Below are 18646 nucleotides of genomic sequence, written 5' to 3' on the forward strand. Positions count from 1 at the left end.
CCTATGTTTCAATCCAAAAAATAGTGGTGGTGGTGGTGGTTCTGATAAAGTCATGAATATACAAGGAAAACTATATACTAATGTTAGATTTAAAACCCAGTTTAGGTGCTGGCATTGTGGCACAGCAAGTTAACCTGCTGCTTGTAATACCTGCATCCCATTTTGGAGTACAGGTTTGAGTTCTGGCTGCTCTGCTTTTGATCAAGCTCCCTGCTAAAGTGCTTGGGAAAGAAGTAGAGGATTGTGGCCATTTGAGGAGTAAACCAATGGACCGAGATATTCATTTTCTCTTTCTCTCTCTCTCTCTCTCTCTTCCCCCTCTCCCTCCCATTCTACCTCTCTTTTAAATAAATAAATTTTTAAATTTTTTTAAAATTCAGTTTATGTGTTTAGTGTTGCCATTATTTAAGCCTCTGAGATGTCTGACAGTAGTCAGCTTTAACCAAGACTAGCCTAACACAGAGGCTGGCCTACTATGGCTGCCTGTTTTTATATCACCCATGAGCTAAACATGGTTTTAAAAAATTTTAAAATTTTTTCAAAAACAATATTTTATGACATGAAAATTATATAATTTCAGCATCCATGGGTAAAGTCTGATTAGAACACAGCCGTGCTCATCCGTTTACATGCTATTTACCATTGCTTCCACAGTACAATGGCAGGATTGAACCATTAGCATAGAGTGTATGTCTCACAAGTACTTAGGATCTGGCATTTTACAGAAGAAGTTTGCTGAGCTCTGGTCTAGCAAATTGCAGTAGCTGTAATTTGATCCGTCTTATAAAATTATTAGCTTTGAAATGTTAGGAGTCTTTCTCAGAAGAAGCCCAAAAACAAGGCAAGGCTGACCAACCCAAGACGGACCTCTTGAGTATGAAAAAATTGCTGAAGTGAGATGATGACAGCTTGCACGCACAGTCTCGTGACAGTTCACTCCGTATGAGTCAAATATTGGGGGTCTCCAAATATACTGTCAAGTGTTTAAGTGTTTTTTCCTATGGTACCTACTGTTTTTTTAAAGTTCTCTCAAGGTACTAAAATCTGTGCCAAGATGTAATTCAACTACTATTTTGGTGTGACCCCAAAATTAATTTTGTTCACTCCCTAGCTACTTCTGGTGTACCAGTTTTAACAGTTACCTGAATGTGCTACTGATTAAATGCTGTCAACTAGGACAGTGTTTTTCAACCAGTGTGTTTCCAAAAGACCTCCAAAGTACTTTGATCTACACTGGGCTTTCCCCAGACCCCGACTACTTAGCACAAAAGCGGATTTATACACACATACCACGTACTGTTCCACTTCAGAAGCCTTGCTTCTGCCTTCTAGAATGTGTCAGACCTGCTCAAGTTTGGTTTTGTAATCCACTATTGACCAATAAAAGAAAGTCACCCACCCCCAACACAACACACACACACACACACACACGAGGAAAAAACACCATGGTACTGAAGAGTCAGTTCCTAGTCCATTTACATTCTCTTGGAGGACACTGTTGTAGTTGAAAGAACTCTTGGGACACTCCATAGATGGCAGATGTCTTAATGTACCAGGACTGTGTCTCCCTTTCCTTCTTTCTAACTGTCCTCCAACCCCTGGCTGCAAGATAGGTGCTTTTATACCAAGACTGTGCTGTGTATCCTGACTGAACGGCAGAAACATCCAGAAAGCTGTTAGGGAGCAGGGCACTGCTCTTCTGTCGTGAGCTGGTGGATGGTTTGCTTCAGGTCATTTCAGAAGGTATTAAGAGTAAGGGTCAGGATGGACAGAAGGATTCCTTTCGTGCCAGCCTGATAATTTTTATTTCTATCATGCCAACATGAACATAGATAATTTTTACTTCTAAACTTCAGGCTGAAGTAAATTTCATGAACAAATTTACTTATAAGGTTTAGCCTTTAAAATGTTATAAAAAAGGATACTTTTAAGGACTTAATGTTTATTATTTGAGAGCAACATCCTCTGTAGAGTTAATTACATGTTGGCATTACAATTGCTAAGTGCCCTTAAAATAGGTACCAAAGGCTTTTAGAAACTGGAAAGTAAAATTTTATTCTGAAGTCTTCATTAGGTACTTGTTATAGTAAAGCCTTTTGAGAGTTTTACTAAGACTTTATTAAGGAAAATCATTGAGAAACAGTGTTATCCAAAGTGCCTTGTCTGTTTAAATCAATTTCTGAAATTGATCCACAACTGCTATACTTTCTTCCTATGTGCCTGCTCATCCTAAATTTAATTGGCAAAAGGAAGCAGAGACCAAATAGGATTCCTTAGGTACTCAACAAAATTTAAAGAAGCCAGGGAAGTGCGCTTACGGTTAGAAAAGAACAGTCTCTCAATTTAGAGAAAATTTTTTACATACTTTAAAATAGTTTTGTTTTCCACTAAGGAACTGTGAAACACTTCTATTTATAGTGCCTTTGGAAGAATATCCCATTTTGTAGTGTGTGGTCTGGCAGATTTCTTTTGGGCCACAGATGCTGAGATGTGTTCCGAGTGTTCATACTTCCATAAATCCAGCAGAGCCTTCTGTTCAGCTTTCAGACATCTTATCAAGAATTAGTAGAGGGGCAAGAATTCTTGTGCGATTAGTTTCCACAATGCAGCCATTCAACACCATCTCATCCAGAATGATGTGTACTTTATCCAAATTAAACATTATCTAGCGTCATATTAAGGAAAATCAATTTTACAGTTAGGAAAAATGCTAACATGCAGTAAACAACTTCTGGGTTAGCACAGAATTTTCTGTTTAAATAAGCAGGTGTTCTGTATAGAATTCCTGACGTTAAGTTAAAAATTGGTATCCTTGTTTAGAAACTACTTCTTTCCTATACACATACACATCTACTTTGATTTTAGTTTTAACATGATGAGCAGGCATAGAAATGAAACAGTTATATTTTCAGGAAAGGGGAGAAGGGAGTCTTTAAAGAGCTAGAGAACAAAGAAAGTGCCATTTAGCAAGAGAGTGACCCAACCTCGACAACAATGGCATTTGACCTAGTGTCCCACATCGGAGTCCCTGGGTTTACTGTCCGGCTCTGGACTCAGCTTCCTATCAGTGCGGGCCCTGGGAGGCAGCAGAGAGGCTGGCTTCCTGATTGGATCCCTGCCACCCACATGGGAGACCCAGATTGAGTTCCTGGCTGGCTTCAGCCCCAGCCTGGAGCTGTTAGAGGAGTGTGGGGGGTAAAGCAACAGATGGGAGCTCATGTGCCCTCTTGCTTGTTTTCTCCCTGCCACCAGCCTCTCAAATAAAAAATTATAAAAAATTCAAAAACAAATGAAGAAAACAAGGCCTATTGAGTCAACACCCAACTAAATAAGAATTTCATGAGAGTACCTCTTACAAATGGACAGCTCTAAAAATTCATTTGCAAGTTATGGAAAGCCACTTTACTGCTAGCTATTCTTACTAGAAAATCAGTAGAGGGTATGAGGAGGAGAAGAAACTATTGTTAGACTATGATGCCTAGCAAACTAGAGCAAATGTTTCCCTCAAGAACCCCTTCATTTTACCATTTAACTTTTGTGAAAGGAGAAGGGGAACTGGAATGAAATGACAGCAGTTGATTTCTTTCTTCTTTTTCTTTTTCTTTTTCTTTTTTTTTTTTTTTTTGACAGAGTGGACAGTGAGAGAGAGAGACAGAGAGAAAGGTCTTCCTTTTGCCGTTGGTTCACCCTCCAATGGCCGCTGTGGCCGGCGCACCACGCTGATCCAATGGCAAGAGCCAGGTGCTTCTCCTGGTCTCCCATGGGGTACAGGGCCCAAGGACTTGGGCCATCCTCCACTGCACTCCCTGGCCTCAGCAGAGAGCTGGCCTGGAAGAGGGGCAACCGGGACAGGATCGGTGCCCCGACCGGGACTAGAACCCGGTGTGCCGGCGCCGCAAGGTGGAGGATTAGCCTAGTGAGCCGCGGTGCCGGCAGCAGTTGATTTTTTTTCCCCCAAAGATTCATTCATTCACTTGAAAGGCAGAACAGCAAAAAGAGAGGAGAGACAGAGTCTTCCATCCACTGGTTCACTCCCCAAATGGTCTCAATGACTGAGGCTGCCTGGACCAGGCTGAAGCCAGGAGCCAGGAGCTTCCTTTAGGTCTCCCAGGGGCACTACTAGGGAGCTGGATCAGAAGCGGGGCAGCTGGGAAATGAACCGGCACCCACATGGGATGTTGGCATCGAAGGCCACGGCTTTAACCCATTGTGCCATAGTGCTGGCCCCCTAGTTGAATATAAATTCTACATTTTAATATCAGAAGTTTCCTTCTGAATGTACAGAGCTTGAGTCTTGGTCTATTTGACAAAATGGCTAATGAGATTCTTTTCAAATGGGACAAGCTTCACTCAACAAATAGGTGTCTAAATGTACTAAGGGCGTTCATGATGAGTGACTCTATAATAATTGCTATCACCTGATTTTTCCTCCCAACAATTCCAGGTACTCAGAAGTCTATATTTGCTTACTGAAGTGCATGTATAGAGACTGGGACAACCTGTGAGTGACTTTTAAGTTTCCATCAGGCTCTGCGTTAACATCTCATTAAGCGCAGTGCAAACGGTCCTACAGCAGAAGAAACTGTTTTTGCAGGGGCCAATGGGAACTGTCCTCAAGTGACCCAGAAACGAAAAGCTTTAATCTAACATACCTATTAATAATGGCTCTCAATTATACAGATGATTGCCTTGTCCCATGGCCAAACTGGAACTGGAGTGAATGTTAGGCCCTGGACTCAAACCAGAAGCCAGAGAACCTAGAAACTGAGACAAAGTGGCAGGACAGCCAGGCTCACAGGAGCACAGGTGGCTGTGGGACAAGTGATCTGCAGAGCCCTTCCTGTGGTGTTCACCACGGGCAGGGAAAGACTTACTGCCTTCGGAAATGTCGACTCCTCTAGAAAGAAAGCTAACTTTTGTCTGTGAATTGGTTCAGGGACCAAGGCGCTCTGAGGACTGCTCCATCTGGCAAGTAGACAATCTGAGGTTCAGATGTCCCTTTGAGCAGCTGCACGATTGTTTTGAAATTCAGATCAGAATTTACTGCTGAATCATATCAACCACAGACAAGTTCCTCCAGCATGTCCGAATTTCCCAGCATCCTGGAAACATGAGTTACCCAGTGAGGTCATTCTGTACCCTGGGCATGTGACTGCTTGCATCTGTGTATCTGGTTCAAACTCTAATTAATCGTGCAGCTCTCTGGCACTATTTGGGGAACCCACAGGCAACATCCAGTATGAGACAAAGGCCTAAAAGCAGATTTCCATGAAAGCAATCATGGAACTCCTTTGAAATAAGAGTCTAGCTGTTGTTCACAGCTTGATTTGGTTTTGGGGCCACTTGGGCACACTTGGTGAAGCCATGAGTAATGGCATTTGGGACATATGCCAGGTGAACAGGGACCAAAAATACACCTTAACACGCCAAGCCTCATGCCACGAAATAAAGGCAAACACACTTCAGCCTGATGCTTGGAATAAGAGGAAGCAAGAAAGGCCCGGATTGTGGGTCTGTTAATGCAGTGAGCTGAGAAATGGCTACTTGAAAGGGGCTCTCCTTCAGCTACATTGAACTCGACTGCGAAAGATCTTTACTGCAAGCTGTTGGCCCTCCTACGACTTTATAGTCAGGAACTAGCAAGAACCTCCCGAAGAGCAGAGCCCTACTTTCTCTCAACCTTGAAACCAGAGAGCCTTTCTGAATTTCTATGTAATGTAGTTTGGAGCTGAACTTCAAAAAGCCCCTGGGATGGTAGTGCTACCTGAAAGCAATTTTTTTTAAGTGATTTAAGTGTTTGTGTTGTACGTTGAAAATCTGACCTCTAGATCTTAAAACACTTTCCAATGTGGTATTTTAACACCACTTTGGGTGGTCTAGTTATCCTGTAATCCAAAAAAACACGGGGCAGCACAGTTAAAATGAAATCTTAAAACAACTCCAGAGCAAAGCCCAGTCCAGAAAATAAAATCTCTAACTTCAGACTTTTGTCACATCTTTTGGCGTCTCATTTTAAAAAGATTCTAGGTAGCATTGTAGCCATTGCCTGTGATGCTGGCATCCCATATGGGCACCGTTCTGAGTCCCAGCTGCTGTACTTCTGATCCAGCTCCCTGCTAAAGTGCCTGGGAAAACAGTGGAAGATGGCCCAAGTGTTTGGGCCCCTGCACCCTTGTGGGAGACCTGGAAGAAGCTCCTGGCTCCTGGCTTCGGATCAGCCCAGCTTCAGCCGTTGCGGCCATTCGGGGAGTGAACCAGTGGATGGAAGACCTGTGTAATTTCTGGATTTTCTCTGTGTAACTCTGCCTTTCAAATAAATAAATAAATCTCTTAAGAAAAAAAAAAAAAAGACACGTGTTAAGGAAATGATGAGTGGCTAAGGCCAGTGCCAACAGAGGGGTCTGTGACAGTGACCCCCCTTTTCCAGGGGGGACAGCTGACTCCAGGGGACTGCTTGCACTGCAGACGCAGCACTGGCTGGGGAAGGTTCTGGTCCCCTGTCCCTCAGGACCCACACTTCCCAGAGATGCCCGCCCATACACATCCCCTCAAGCCAGGAGCCAACGCTCACTCCCTTGCAGCCCGGCTGCCAATTGACATGATTCCCAGATGAACAAGTGATATGTGGAAATTCCCAAGGACGGGCTCTGTTCCCTGAACAAGGCACCCACAGGTTCCCCCCTCAGAGGTTTTCCTCCTTTCTGACTCCCCGAATGATGGGTGACTCTCAAAGTACTTCTGTCATTCATGAAAAAGCTCTCACAACACCGAGACACCGCAGCCAGAGGCTCTGCAGAAATGTGTCGCCAGCAGCTCAGTGCCTACTACTTGCACGATTGCTTTAAGATGTGTCCAGTGTAGTCGACCTAGTGTCTGACCCTGGCAGCCGCGGGACCAGAGTCTGCGGTGCCTCCCAGGAACTGTGGACTGGGACACACCCCAGCACCGCTCAGGGGCCTTGGCCTCTTCCTCTAAAAAGTGAGGTCTGAACCTGCTAATTGGGTTTCTTCCGCCTCCACAGTATTCTGCCCCAGGACTAAATGTTAACCTCCCGGGAGTGGGGAGTGCGCTTATGCTCCTGGTGAAACCCAGCCATTCCTGCAGGTAGTCCCTTGCTCCCTCACACCTCAGAGGAGACCTTCTTATAATGACGTCACTAACGATCTCTGTAACTTTCTGAGAAACCATGCAGAAAATTTCAACTCAGTGAGATCTGCCTCTTCAGTACTGCACCCCCCCCACCCCCCAACCTCCGAAATCTTTGTTCTTCTGTAGTTTACCTCAGGCTGAAACTGCCTGCGACTGGGAGAAGCCCTATTCTTGTTTATGGGCCTCTGAAAAGGATTTGGGATTTAGCGAGGTAAGGAAGGAACTGGAGGTAGAGGACTCTTGGTGGCCCGGGGTCCGGACCTGGGCCTGACTGCAAATTAGTGGGCTGACGAGTGTCACCTGCGTGCTGTCCCCCTCCCAGGAATCCCTGTGGGGGACCGCACTGAGCCTCTTTCTCCTGCCCACCCTTGCTGCAACAGCACCCATGAATCCATGTTCTCGCATCACCCACATGCATTTTAGGGTTCCAGAATCAATCACTCAGGCTTTTAAGCATTTATAAAATAAAAACATGAAGGTACAGGAGGTTAAGCCATTGTCTGAAATGCCAGCATCCCGTATGAGTGCCAGTTTGAGTTCCAGTCACTTCACTCCTGATCCAGCTCCCTGCCCGTGTGCCTGGGAAAGCACCAGAGGACGGCCCAAGTGCTTGAGCCCATCACCCACGTGGGAGGCCTGGACCGAGCTCTTGGCTCCTGGCTTCAGCCCGGCCCAGCCCTGGCCATTGTGATTGTGGCCATTTGTGGAGTGAACCAGCGGATGGAAGATCTCTCTCTCTCTCTCTCTCTCTCTCTCTCTCTCTGTAACTATGCCTTTCAAATAAATAAATACTGAAAAAATAAAGACAGGAATGTTCTAGAGATGTTTTTAAATGCAGAAAAAACCATTCTGGATTCCAGGCCTAAACTCTAAATACATGTGGGGAGACCACAAGTGCAAACGGGGGCTGTAGTCTGCTTCCTGCTTCTCTTCCCTTTATGCACGTGGAGCACCCCAGCCACCAAGGCCGCCTGCCTGTCATTCCTGCTGCCAGGCCTGAGTGGGAGTGGCTGAGGGGCCTGCCCAGGCCCCCACAGCAGGCTCTGGGATGTCTGAGCGCCTGTGAGTTCTGAGGGCCCAGGAAGTGGATGAGGAGTGCCCGCCGGCTCCAGCCTGGTGTCCTGGTCCCAAGGACTGGGAGGTTGTTGCCAAAGCAGAGCCAGAGTGGGGACCCTCATGGACAGGGCCCAGGGTTATCCGGGTCTAACGGCAGCAGCACGGCGCCACAATGAACCAAGTCTTAAGGCTTGTTAAAGGCTCCATACCAAAAAGGGATTTCTGGCCCTCGGCCCCTGCAGTAATGATGCGCACGGAACTGAGGACCCGGTCCATTGCCCACACAGTGCTGCTCCCTGGTGCCATCCTCTGAATGAGGAACTCTAGAGAATAGCAGGCCTGCTGTGGCTCCCGAGGCTGAGCCCGCTTCCGGAAGCTAATCGCTTGGTTCCAAAAAAACCACCTTCGTGGAATGTGGAGCCTTAAGTCTACCAGGGTGCGGGATGTGGCAGATTTGGCCTTGGGAGAGACCTCGGGCAACACCCGAGCCCACTGTCGGGGTGGGGGGCTGTGCAGAGTGTACCGCAGCTTGCTCACAGCATGAGGCTGATTTAGGTCAGCGATGTGCTTGGCCCCCAGGGGGCAGCCTGCCCCACCTGACGTGGCTGCACCAGAGGGTTTCCACTTACTCGAAGGGTTTCAAAAAGCCGGGACGGCTGTCCTGATTTCTGGTGCTTAGGTCATTTCTGCTCCAAATCCCATCTGTCTTGCTCTGTGATGGTACCCTGAGTGCAAGTAGAACAAGCCCACAACAGGGCGAGATGTAAATGGTGCGCTTCTCGGAGTCGAATCACTAAGCCTCTGCAAACCCTCCCCATCCTTAGAAGGCATGCGGGCCGGGGCCTGAAAAGCTTCTGCAGGAGAAAGGGGGCAAGTAGGGGCTTCTTGGGGGTTTCACGAAGCTTTGCTGTCTTTCTCCCGTGTGTGCCCACACCAAGCCTTCTCTCGGGTCTGCTCCACGGGGGCTGACGAGGCTTCCTTAAACCTGAGCACACACGAGGAGACCGCGTGCTGAACCGGCTCGGGCTTCATGTTCGATGGTGCCGTTACCCTAGGGAACTGGATGAATGACCTCTCAGGGCCTAAGGAAGCTTTCCTGGTCAAGCGGACTAATAGCAACGCCAGGCATTGCAGTAGGTTCCAGGCTGCTACCGGACAGTGATGCGGAGTGCGAGCCCTCCCCGGGGGTGTGGGCGCCTGGGGCTGAGCCTCCACAGGGCTTCTTTGTCTGCCCTGGACAGGGCGTGGTGAGAAAGAACTGTGTTTGAAGCACAGGTGAGTCATAGGTTTAGAATATGATTTTTTTTTTTCCCAGACAGCTGAGGGTGGTAACCTTCTAAGAATGTCAAGAGAGGAGGAGCCCCATGCCCTGCCTGGCAGCCTGCTCCATCGTTAGTCCAGTGCAGGTGCAAGGGAAATTATACTTGAAGCAAAGGTCTGGAGTGATCTTGTTCCTTTCTCTAAATGGTGTAAAACTTCATCTGTCACTTGGGTGTGCCTGCGGCCAGGAAGTATATAAATTTAGAGAAGGAAAGGAAGACAAAAATGAAACCAGGAAAGAAGACAGGAACAAATATAAACTGTGTGTCTTGGTATGGCAATCCAGTGCACACACGCATGCTGAGCTCACTACACAGACCTGTGTTCCACACCACAGAGATACAAAGACAAGAGCACCTGTCTCTACTTAAAAAAAAAAAAAAATTAGAGAGACAGAGGATGAGGTACAGAGAGAGCCTGTGAGAAAGGGAACTCGCATGAACTGCAATAGCTGGGGCTGGACCAGACTGAAGCCAGGAGTTATAAAGTCAAACACAAGTGTAGCAGGGACCCAAGTACCCGAGCCATTAGCTGCTGCCTCCCATGGTCTGCACTAGCAAGAAGCTGGAATTGAGAGCTGGAGCCAGTACTTGAACCCAGGTGCTCTGCCACGGGATGTAGTTATCTTAGCCACCAGGTCAAACCGCTCTCTCTCTACTTCTCATAAGCATTCCGTCAACGTGTGACACAACTACTCCAACTTAGAATACGTATACGGTTACATGTATTCACCTTTACGGTTTGGCTATCTGGACTTTAAGATCTGCTTCCTACTGTAGGTCCAAGGTCATTCATCCAGTTCCCTAGGGTCACGGCACCATCGAACATGAAGGTGGAGAGGGTGCCAGCGCTGCTCTAGTCTAACCGTGTCGTAGTGAGATGAAGGGTTTAGGTGCCTGGTCAAATACACACAGGCGTCGGAAAAGACCAAATGTGGAGCGTGCGTCTTTGTACTCTTGGCAAAGTGTGTATCAGCTCTTGCTGTCCTCCTTTGTAAATCAAAAGCCTTTTATTTTTTTTTTTTACTCCCCTGTACGAGTCATAAGAAGTTTATTTTGAAGTGCTTTCAGTGCTTAGCTAAAATAGAACATGACATGCTACATAAAAATATACCCTCACATAAAGCTCCGTCTTCGGTCTTCCGGGGTCAAAAAGATCATCGACTGAGGTCACTCACCACTAGAGGGCACTCAGATTTTCCCAGTTAATTTAAAGAGGCTTCCCATAATGCCTGCAAATAAATGTTATCAACACAATGGCATTTCCTACTAATGGTAAGCAGTAAATGGCTCCTTTCCCAGAGCATTAAGCTGATACAAACATACTAGTTCTGGGCATAGGCGTCTAATTTCTATACACTCACACGAACACACACATATATATGTGCCTTTGAGGCATGGACGTAAACATAGAAACATTTGTTCTAATTCATCTATTCATAAGCTAAATATATTTGCTACTTGTTAGTAAATATTTGTCATAATTAATGGTACAACTTTTAACTTATTGACCCTGAAGGCTGCATGGTGACCGTGGGGAGCTTTACACCGGGAGCCCTGGAAATCCAGGCTCTCTATGGGGACCAAGCACTTCCTAGCTGCGTTATTATCACTATGAGAAAGCCTATTCCATGTGCTTGAAGAAGTTAAAGTGACATATATTAGGCATTCTTAACTACTACCATAGCATTGCCCTGCCTGGAAAGAAAAAACAATCCTAGTAAGAATTGTCTTTGTATTTAAATAAATAAATAACTAAATAAAAAGTAGGGGCGTTTACAAGCCCCCTGTGCTCAGGCCGCCCTCTGGCTGTGATCCACATTCCAGATTCTTCCCTTTTCCTCCCCATGCCACTTACCTGACCGAGGTCTAGGCTGCGCTCCGCCACGTACTGTGGGAAAGAGCGCTGCAAAAGGATACATCTAACTCACTCTGGAAGAGAGAAGAGGAACGCGAGGGTGAGAAGCAGGCTCCGGTACAGGGTGCTCGCGGCAGAGTTAACTGCAGCTCCGGCCCCCCCATGCTGGAGGCTGCTGGGAGAGGCAGCTGCTGTGTGCGCAGAAGCCTGATGGGTGCAAGGCCAAGTCTGGGGCTGTGATTAAAACAGGCTGCAGTGTAGACGACTGGTACGGGCTAGGCCGGTTCCTCTGACTCAACCTCCATGGCTGGTAGGAAACCAGACATATGTATCAGAAACCTTACAGCGCTCCGTAGCCTTGGAATCCACTGATTTGACTCCCAGAAGCTTCTTCTAAGGAGATCTTTGCATGATGGCCCAATAATGTGTGAGAGGATGTTCAGGTGATGGTGTTTATAATAACAAAGTATTGATAATAACCTAGGCATCTATGGGGGGGGGGGCTGGTTAAGTAAATTGTGGCCTGGAGCCTATCCACGTGGAAGGCTACGCATGTGGAAGTACTGACATTGCTAAGAAAGCAAGCGATGCAGTGGGCATATGGCTTAGCAATTAGGATGCCATCCAGGATGCTCGCATTCCATAGCATAGCGACTGCATCTGAGTCCCAGTGCCACTTCCCATCCCTATGCCTTTTATACACACAACATGAACATCTGTGGATTTTGATATCTGTGAGGGGGTCCTGGGACAAATCCCATCTCCCCACAACTGATACCAAGGAACAACTGTATATTCTCCCACATACATATGGATATACAGAGTTAAAGATACATAAAGTGTTACAGCTGCTGGTACAGGTAGATATATGAAGTCTAAAAGGAAATGTACCTAACAGTAGTTATGAATAAATGATGGGCTTAACATAGATCTTTCCTCCATTTTCAAAAGTAAATACTTTAGGGTGGGTGTTGTGGTACAGTGGGTTAAGCCGTTGCTTGGAATGCTTCTATCTTCCATCCCATATCAGAGTGCCTGATTCAAGACACTCCTCTTTGGATCCAGCTTCCTGCTAATACACCTGGGAGGCAGTGGATGATGGCCCAAGCACATGGGTTTCTACCACCTAGATGGAGCTCCTGGCTCCTGGCTTCAGCCTGGCCAACCTGTTTTGGGCATTTAGGGAGTGAACCAGGAGATAAAAGATTCTCTCTCTCTCTCTCCCTTCCTCTCTTCTTTATCACACTGCCTTTCAAATAAGTAAATAAATATTTTGAAGAAGCATTTTATTTTTTAGAGCAACTTTAGTTCACAAAAAAATTGAAAGGACGGTAGATCCCCATTTGTTACAACTGATGGGCCGACATTTTCCTATTTATCACCCTAAGTCCATGGTTTTATCTTTGAGTCCACTTTGGTGGGTGCATAACCTGTGGATTTGGAGAAATATGTAATGCACGTATCCACCTTCCCTTTTCTTTTGGCTTATCGGTATATTAAATGTTTTTCAGTGAACATAGAAAATTAAACAGGGAATGAGTCATAGAAGAACAAAAGTAAACAGAAGCAAGTTCATATTGGAAAGGATTTAAGGTGTCTGTAAAGCAGCAGTGAAAACCCTGACACTACTTCCCTCACCTCTTGCAAAGCTGCCTCCTTTGAAGCCAACTGGGCTGGCTTCCTGTTTTCAGAGCGTGATGCTACGATGCTTCTTGCAGCCCAGACAGCATGAGACTGAGCTCCAAATTTAAGATCTGGAAACTCTCTGGGATTAAAAATACCTCCATGAAGAATGTTTAAAACTCACAAATCTAAAAATAAGTCTTAGATGACAAGGCATTCTCCAGGAGCGGGACGGATCCTGTCGTCTTTCCCGTCGTTCCCTTTCCCCTCTTCCCCTGCCTCTTCTTTTTGCCATGGTTTGTTCCTAAACCAAGTCATCCCTTACTTAGTACAGGCCAAGTCCTGCGTAAGCACCTGGCTGAAACTGAGTTCTAATCTTCACTTCTGTGGTTTCTGTGGTCACTGACTCGCTCCCTAAAATTACAGCTGTCACTCAGCAACATGCTATTTCTTCTTAGTTACTGAATATAATAATAATAATTTCTTTAAAACCTTAGGAATGATGGTGCTTCTACCCACATTTTATTCTCCCAGGCTTAAAACATTGCTATTTGGGGAAATTATATTCTTCTAACTGGGTGTGGCCTTATCGTGGCCAGCTCTGAATGCAAACCCTGAGTGGCAACCAGTCCTTCGGAACAAGACAGTCACCACAGGACAAGCAACGAGTTCGAGCTATGCTGTCCAGTGTGGTAACCGCCAGCCACAGGCGGTGACTTACGTTTGAATTAATTACACTTAGCTAAAATGAAAAGTTCAATTCCTTGGTTACACAAACCACATTTCAGTTGCTCGAGAGCCACATGTGGCTGCCGAAGAGCATATTGGACAGCTCAGGTGTAGAACATTCCTCTCACTGCAGAGTTTGACGGACTGTGCTGGTCTATGGTGCTATCTCCATCCATTCAATAGAGAACCAAATTTTAGTCTCAATGCCCTCTCTCCCCCAAGGCCAGTCTCTGGAATGGGCTGACCTCTTGACCTCTTCCAGCTTGCAAGGACACTGACCCCTTCCTGGATATATGCACTGCCATGTTGCAGGCCCTAGGGCATTTGTCCCACCCCACCCCTGAACTAGCAGCATGGCCCGCCCCGTGCACTAAGGTGGTGGTTCTCAGACTTAAGTATGCATGAGAATCGCCTGAGAGGCTTGTTGAGACACAGATTCCTGAGCCTCAACCCAGAGTTTCTGATTCAGTGGTCTGGGGTGGGGCCCAGAAGTTGTACTTCTAGCAAGTTCCCAGCTTATGCTGCTAACCCAGGAGCTAGACTTTGAGAACCACTAAGGCAAATATGGCAGCTTAGTTGATTGTCCTATGAAGAAGGAGCCAAAATTTGCTTCTACCATTAGGAGTTGGGCTGCAGATAAAAAAAAAAATTTTTTAAGATTTATTTATTTGGGGGGGAGGGTGGGGTTGGGAGCTGGCATTGTGGCACAGTTGGTTACACTGCGGCCTGAGACGTCAGCATCCCATACGGGTGCCAGTTCAAGTCCTAGCCACTCCACTTCCAATCCAGCTCCCTGCTAATGGCCTGGGAAAGCAGTGGAAGATGGCCAAAGCACTCCTGCAATCATGTAGGAGACTTGGAAGAGATCTATCATCCCCTGGTTCACTCTCCAAATGGCCACAATAGCCTGGGGACTAGACCAGGTTTAAGCCAGGAGCCAGAAACTCCATTTGGGTTTCCCACACACTTAGACCATCCTCTGCTGCTTTCCCCAGGTACATTAGCAGGGAGCTGGATCAGAAATGGAGCAGCTGGGAACTGAACTGGTGCTCATACGGGATGCCAGTGTCACAGGGGCTAGTTAACTTGCTGAGCCACACGCTGGCTCCACACACGAGTTTTGACAGAGCAGGTTTTAGCACACTCATTATGGGGCAGATTCCATTTACTGCCTGGGAAAGAAAATCTTGGAAACAGGTCCTATGTAATCCTTTTATTTAAAAGCAAAATAAAATAAACAAAACAACCTTGAAGAATATACTAAGCTTGGGGCTGGCACTGTGATACAGCAGATTAAGCAGCTGCTTGCAAAAGTGGCATCCGTATGGAAGCGCCAGCTCAAGTCCCAGCGGCTGCCTTCTGATGCAGCTTCCTGCTAATGCCCCAGAGGGTGACAGGTGATGACTCAAGTACTGGGGTCCCTGCCACCCACGTGGGAGATCCGGAGGGAGCTCTTGCCTCCTGGCTTTGGCCTAGCCCAGCCCTGGCTATTATGGGTATTTGAGGAGTATACCAGCAGATGGAAGCTCTCTCTCTTGCTCTTTTTTTTCTTTCTCTGTTGCTCTTTCAAATAAACTTAAAAAGAAAAAAAGACTAAATGTTACATATAACTCTGCTTATATGGACTGTCTAGAACAGGCAAATCTACAGTGATTGAAAGTAGATTGGGGCCAGTGCCGTGGCTCACTTGGTTAATCCTCCACCTGCAGCACCAGCATCCCATATGGGCACTGGATTCTGTCCCGGTTGCTTCTCTTCCAGTCTAGCTCTCTGTTGTGGCCTGGGAGTGCAGTGGAGGATGGCCCAAGTGCTTGGGCCCTGCACCCGCATGGGAGACCAGGAGGAGGCACCTGGCTCCTGGCTTCGAATTGGTGCAGTGCTGGCTGTGGCGGCCATTTGGGGAGTGAACCAACGGAAGGAAGACCTTTCTGTCTCTCTCTCTACAAAAATAATTTTTAAAAAAATGAAAGTAGATTAATAGGGGCTGCTGGTGCTACGGCATAGTGGATAAAGCCACCACCTCCATTGCTAGCATCCCATATGGGCACTGGTTCGAGTCCCAGCTGCTCCACTTCCGATCCAGCTTTCTGCTATGGCCTGGGAAAACAGCAGAAGATGGTCCAAGTGCTTGGGCCCCTGCACCCACGTGGGAGACACTCAACACTCAAAGTAAGGGTATGAATGGAAATGATTCTTAGAGTGAAAAGCATCCTGGCACCTTAGGAAGTAAAGCACAAAGCAGAAAAAAAAGAGAGAGAGAGAGAACAGGCTAGAGAGCAAAGTCTCAAAATTCAGTTGAGAGAAGTAAAAGGTTGCTACACTTGTAGTGCTGATAGTTTGTAAAAATGTAAGGCACACAAAGGTTTGTAGCACTTTGGGTGGGCCCTTCCGAAAGAAAGGTCCAGAAAATGTGGCATCGTTTGAATTTTCACTTTGACATGCAGAAGCTCTTTATAAATACATGTTCTTTTTTTTTTTTTTTTTTAAGATTTATAAATTTATTTGAAAGGCAGAGTTACAGAGAGGCAGAAGCAGGGGGAGAGGGGGGTGAGAGAGAGAGAGAGGTCTTCCATCTACTGATTCATTCCCCAGATAGCCACAATAGTGGGAGCTGTGTGGAGCCAAAGCCAGGAGCCAGGAGCCTGGAGCCTTCTCCAGGCCTCCCACACAGGTGCAAGGGCCCAAGGACCCGGGCCATCCTCCACTGCCTTCCCAGGCCACAGCAGAGAGCTGGATCGGAAGTGGAGCAGCTACATCTTGAACTGGCGCCTATATGGGATGCTAGCACTCCAGACAGCAGCTTTACCTGCTACACCACAGCGCCAGTCTGTAAACACATGTTCTTGACCTAGACCCAAAGAGCTCCACTTTCTGGAAAACTGGGTGGGAGCAGGAAGCCATGTTTCAGACATTAATTAGACTTACCACTCGGCTGAAGTATTCATCTAAGACTTCCACAAAATTATGGATGAATTCATAAATCGCCATCTCGTTCTGAAACAAAAGAGGAGGGGTGCAGTGAATAGTGACATACAGCTGCCCAGTCATCCCAGGTGACAGTGCAGGGGCTCAGGACAGGGACAACGTCAGTGAGCAACACTGACAAATACTCAGAACAGCTCTCCTGCTCACGTGTTCTACGGGGAAATGTACTCACAGAAACCTTAGCCTCTAAGATTTGTCTGAAGTCCACAAGTCCAGACTGTAATTTTTTTTTTTTTGACAGGCAGAGTGGACAGTGAGAGAGAGAGAGAAAGGTCTTCCTTTGCCGTTGGTTCACCCTCCAATGGCCACTGCGGCTGGCGCACCGTGCTGATCTGAAGCCAGGAGCCAGGTGCTTCTCCTGGTCTTCCATGGGGTGCAGGGCCCAAGGACTTGGGCCATCCTCCACTGCACTCCTGAGCCACAGAAGAGAGCTGGCCTAGAAGAGGGGCAACCGGGGCAGAATCCGGTGCCCCAACTGGGACTAGAACCTGGTGTGCCGGCGCTGCAGGCAGAGGATTAGCCTATTGAGCCACAGTGCCGGCCCAGACTGTAGTATTTAGATTTCTGAGCCCAACCCTGACTCTATCTCCAAGTGGCTTAAGCAGATTTTTCAGGGTTATGCTATCCTTTTTCCATCTGGGAAAACCAGTCAAATGGTCCCAATGGGGAAATCATTTCAGTGTTTGGTTCATGGTTGAAAAACAATCAGCTGGGGGCTGGCGCTCTGGTGTAGTGGGCAAAGCTGCTGCCTACAGTGCCGGCATCCAATATGGGTGCCAGTGTGTGTCCCGGCTGCTCCACTTCCAATCCAGCTCCCTGCTGATGGCCTGGAAAAGCAGCAAAGATGGCCCAAGTCCTTGGGCCCCTGCACCCACGTGGGAGATCTGGAGGAAATTCCTGGCTCCTGGCTTCAGCCTGACCCAGCCTCCGCTGTTGTGGCCTTTTGGGGAGTGACCAGCAGATGGAGGATCTCTCTCTGTGTCTCTCCCTCTCTCTCTATTGCTCTGACTTTCAAATAAATAAATAAATAAATCTTAAAAAAGAAAGGGAAAAAAAAAACAAAAACAACCAGCTGATGTGACAGGTGTTTGACCCAGTGTTAAGGCAGCTGCATCCCACATCCGGGTGCCTGAGTTCAATTCCAGCCTCCTGCCAACACAGATCTTAGGGGCGGCAGTGATCACTAAAGTAACGAGGTTCCTATCTTCCACATAGCAGACCTGGATTAAGTTTCCAGCTCCCAGCTCCAGTCCCAACTCAGCTCCTGCCATTGCAGGCTTGTGGGGAGTGAGGCAGAAGATCGGAATTCTCTGTGTGTATCTCTGCCTTTTAAACAAATAAATAACTTGGGGGGGGAGTCAAAATAATTCTTAGGGAGACAAGTAGGAAGTCAATATCGATTTCAGGAAGAATAAAAATCAGACTGTTACCCCTCAGGTCCTTCTGTTATCTTACCTCAGTGTCATTAACTCCAACCACAATGAAGAGAGCTGCATACTGCCGATAGATCAGCTTGAAATCCTTGTATTCAATAAAAGAGCACTAGACAAAACAAAATCAGATATTAATTCTGTGGCCGACAGAGACTGCTCTAAGATGGCATGTGCACCTGCTGGGTTGACCTGAATATTTGCCAACTCTCGCTCTGAGGAATGCAACCCATGAGAAAGCCATGCAGCCCTCGCTGGCCTTCTCGTAACATAGGAGACCACTTGAGAGCGTTCTGGAGGGAGACGGAGGAGAAGTCTTAGGGAAAAGTCCGAGTGTTCCCAGGGGTTCCCACCTGTGCTCCTTCTCTTTCCTTTGCGTGGCTCCAGGTGGAAGTAGAGGCAGCGCTAATGAATCAGTGCGTTTTAAACCACCTGCATTGTGAAGTCCTAAGACTTTTTCCAGCTTCCCACATTCTGGTGGGAAGCAATGAGATAGT

General features: G+C 47.0%; 1 protein-coding gene across 5 annotated transcripts in view; it reads right to left on the reverse strand.

The window, feature by feature from the left end:
* Window positions 1-1913: 1913 nt before the first annotated feature.
* Window positions 1914-18646, reverse strand: part of AP4S1 (adaptor related protein complex 4 subunit sigma 1) — a 50489-nt gene continuing 33756 nt past the window's right edge. For 4 of the 5 annotated variants that reach the window (XM_062205327.1, XM_062205325.1, XM_062205329.1 and 1 more), the window contains exons 3-5: window positions 18175-18261; window positions 16660-16728; window positions 11497-11689 (exon numbers count right to left, since the gene is read on the reverse strand). In XM_062205327.1, coding sequence (XP_062061311.1) covers window positions 11522-11689; window positions 16660-16728; window positions 18175-18261 — 324 coding nt within the window. In that variant the 3' untranslated portion in view covers window positions 11497-11521. Of the gene's footprint in view, window positions 2666-11444; window positions 11457-11496; window positions 11690-16659; window positions 16729-18174; window positions 18262-18646 lie in introns of those variants that run through there. The other variant, XM_062205326.1, reaches the window with a different exon arrangement.

Source organism: Lepus europaeus, chromosome 11 (genome assembly GCF_033115175.1).
Source record: "Lepus europaeus isolate LE1 chromosome 11, mLepTim1.pri, whole genome shotgun sequence".
Taxonomy (NCBI): Eukaryota; Metazoa; Chordata; class Mammalia; order Lagomorpha; family Leporidae; genus Lepus; species Lepus europaeus.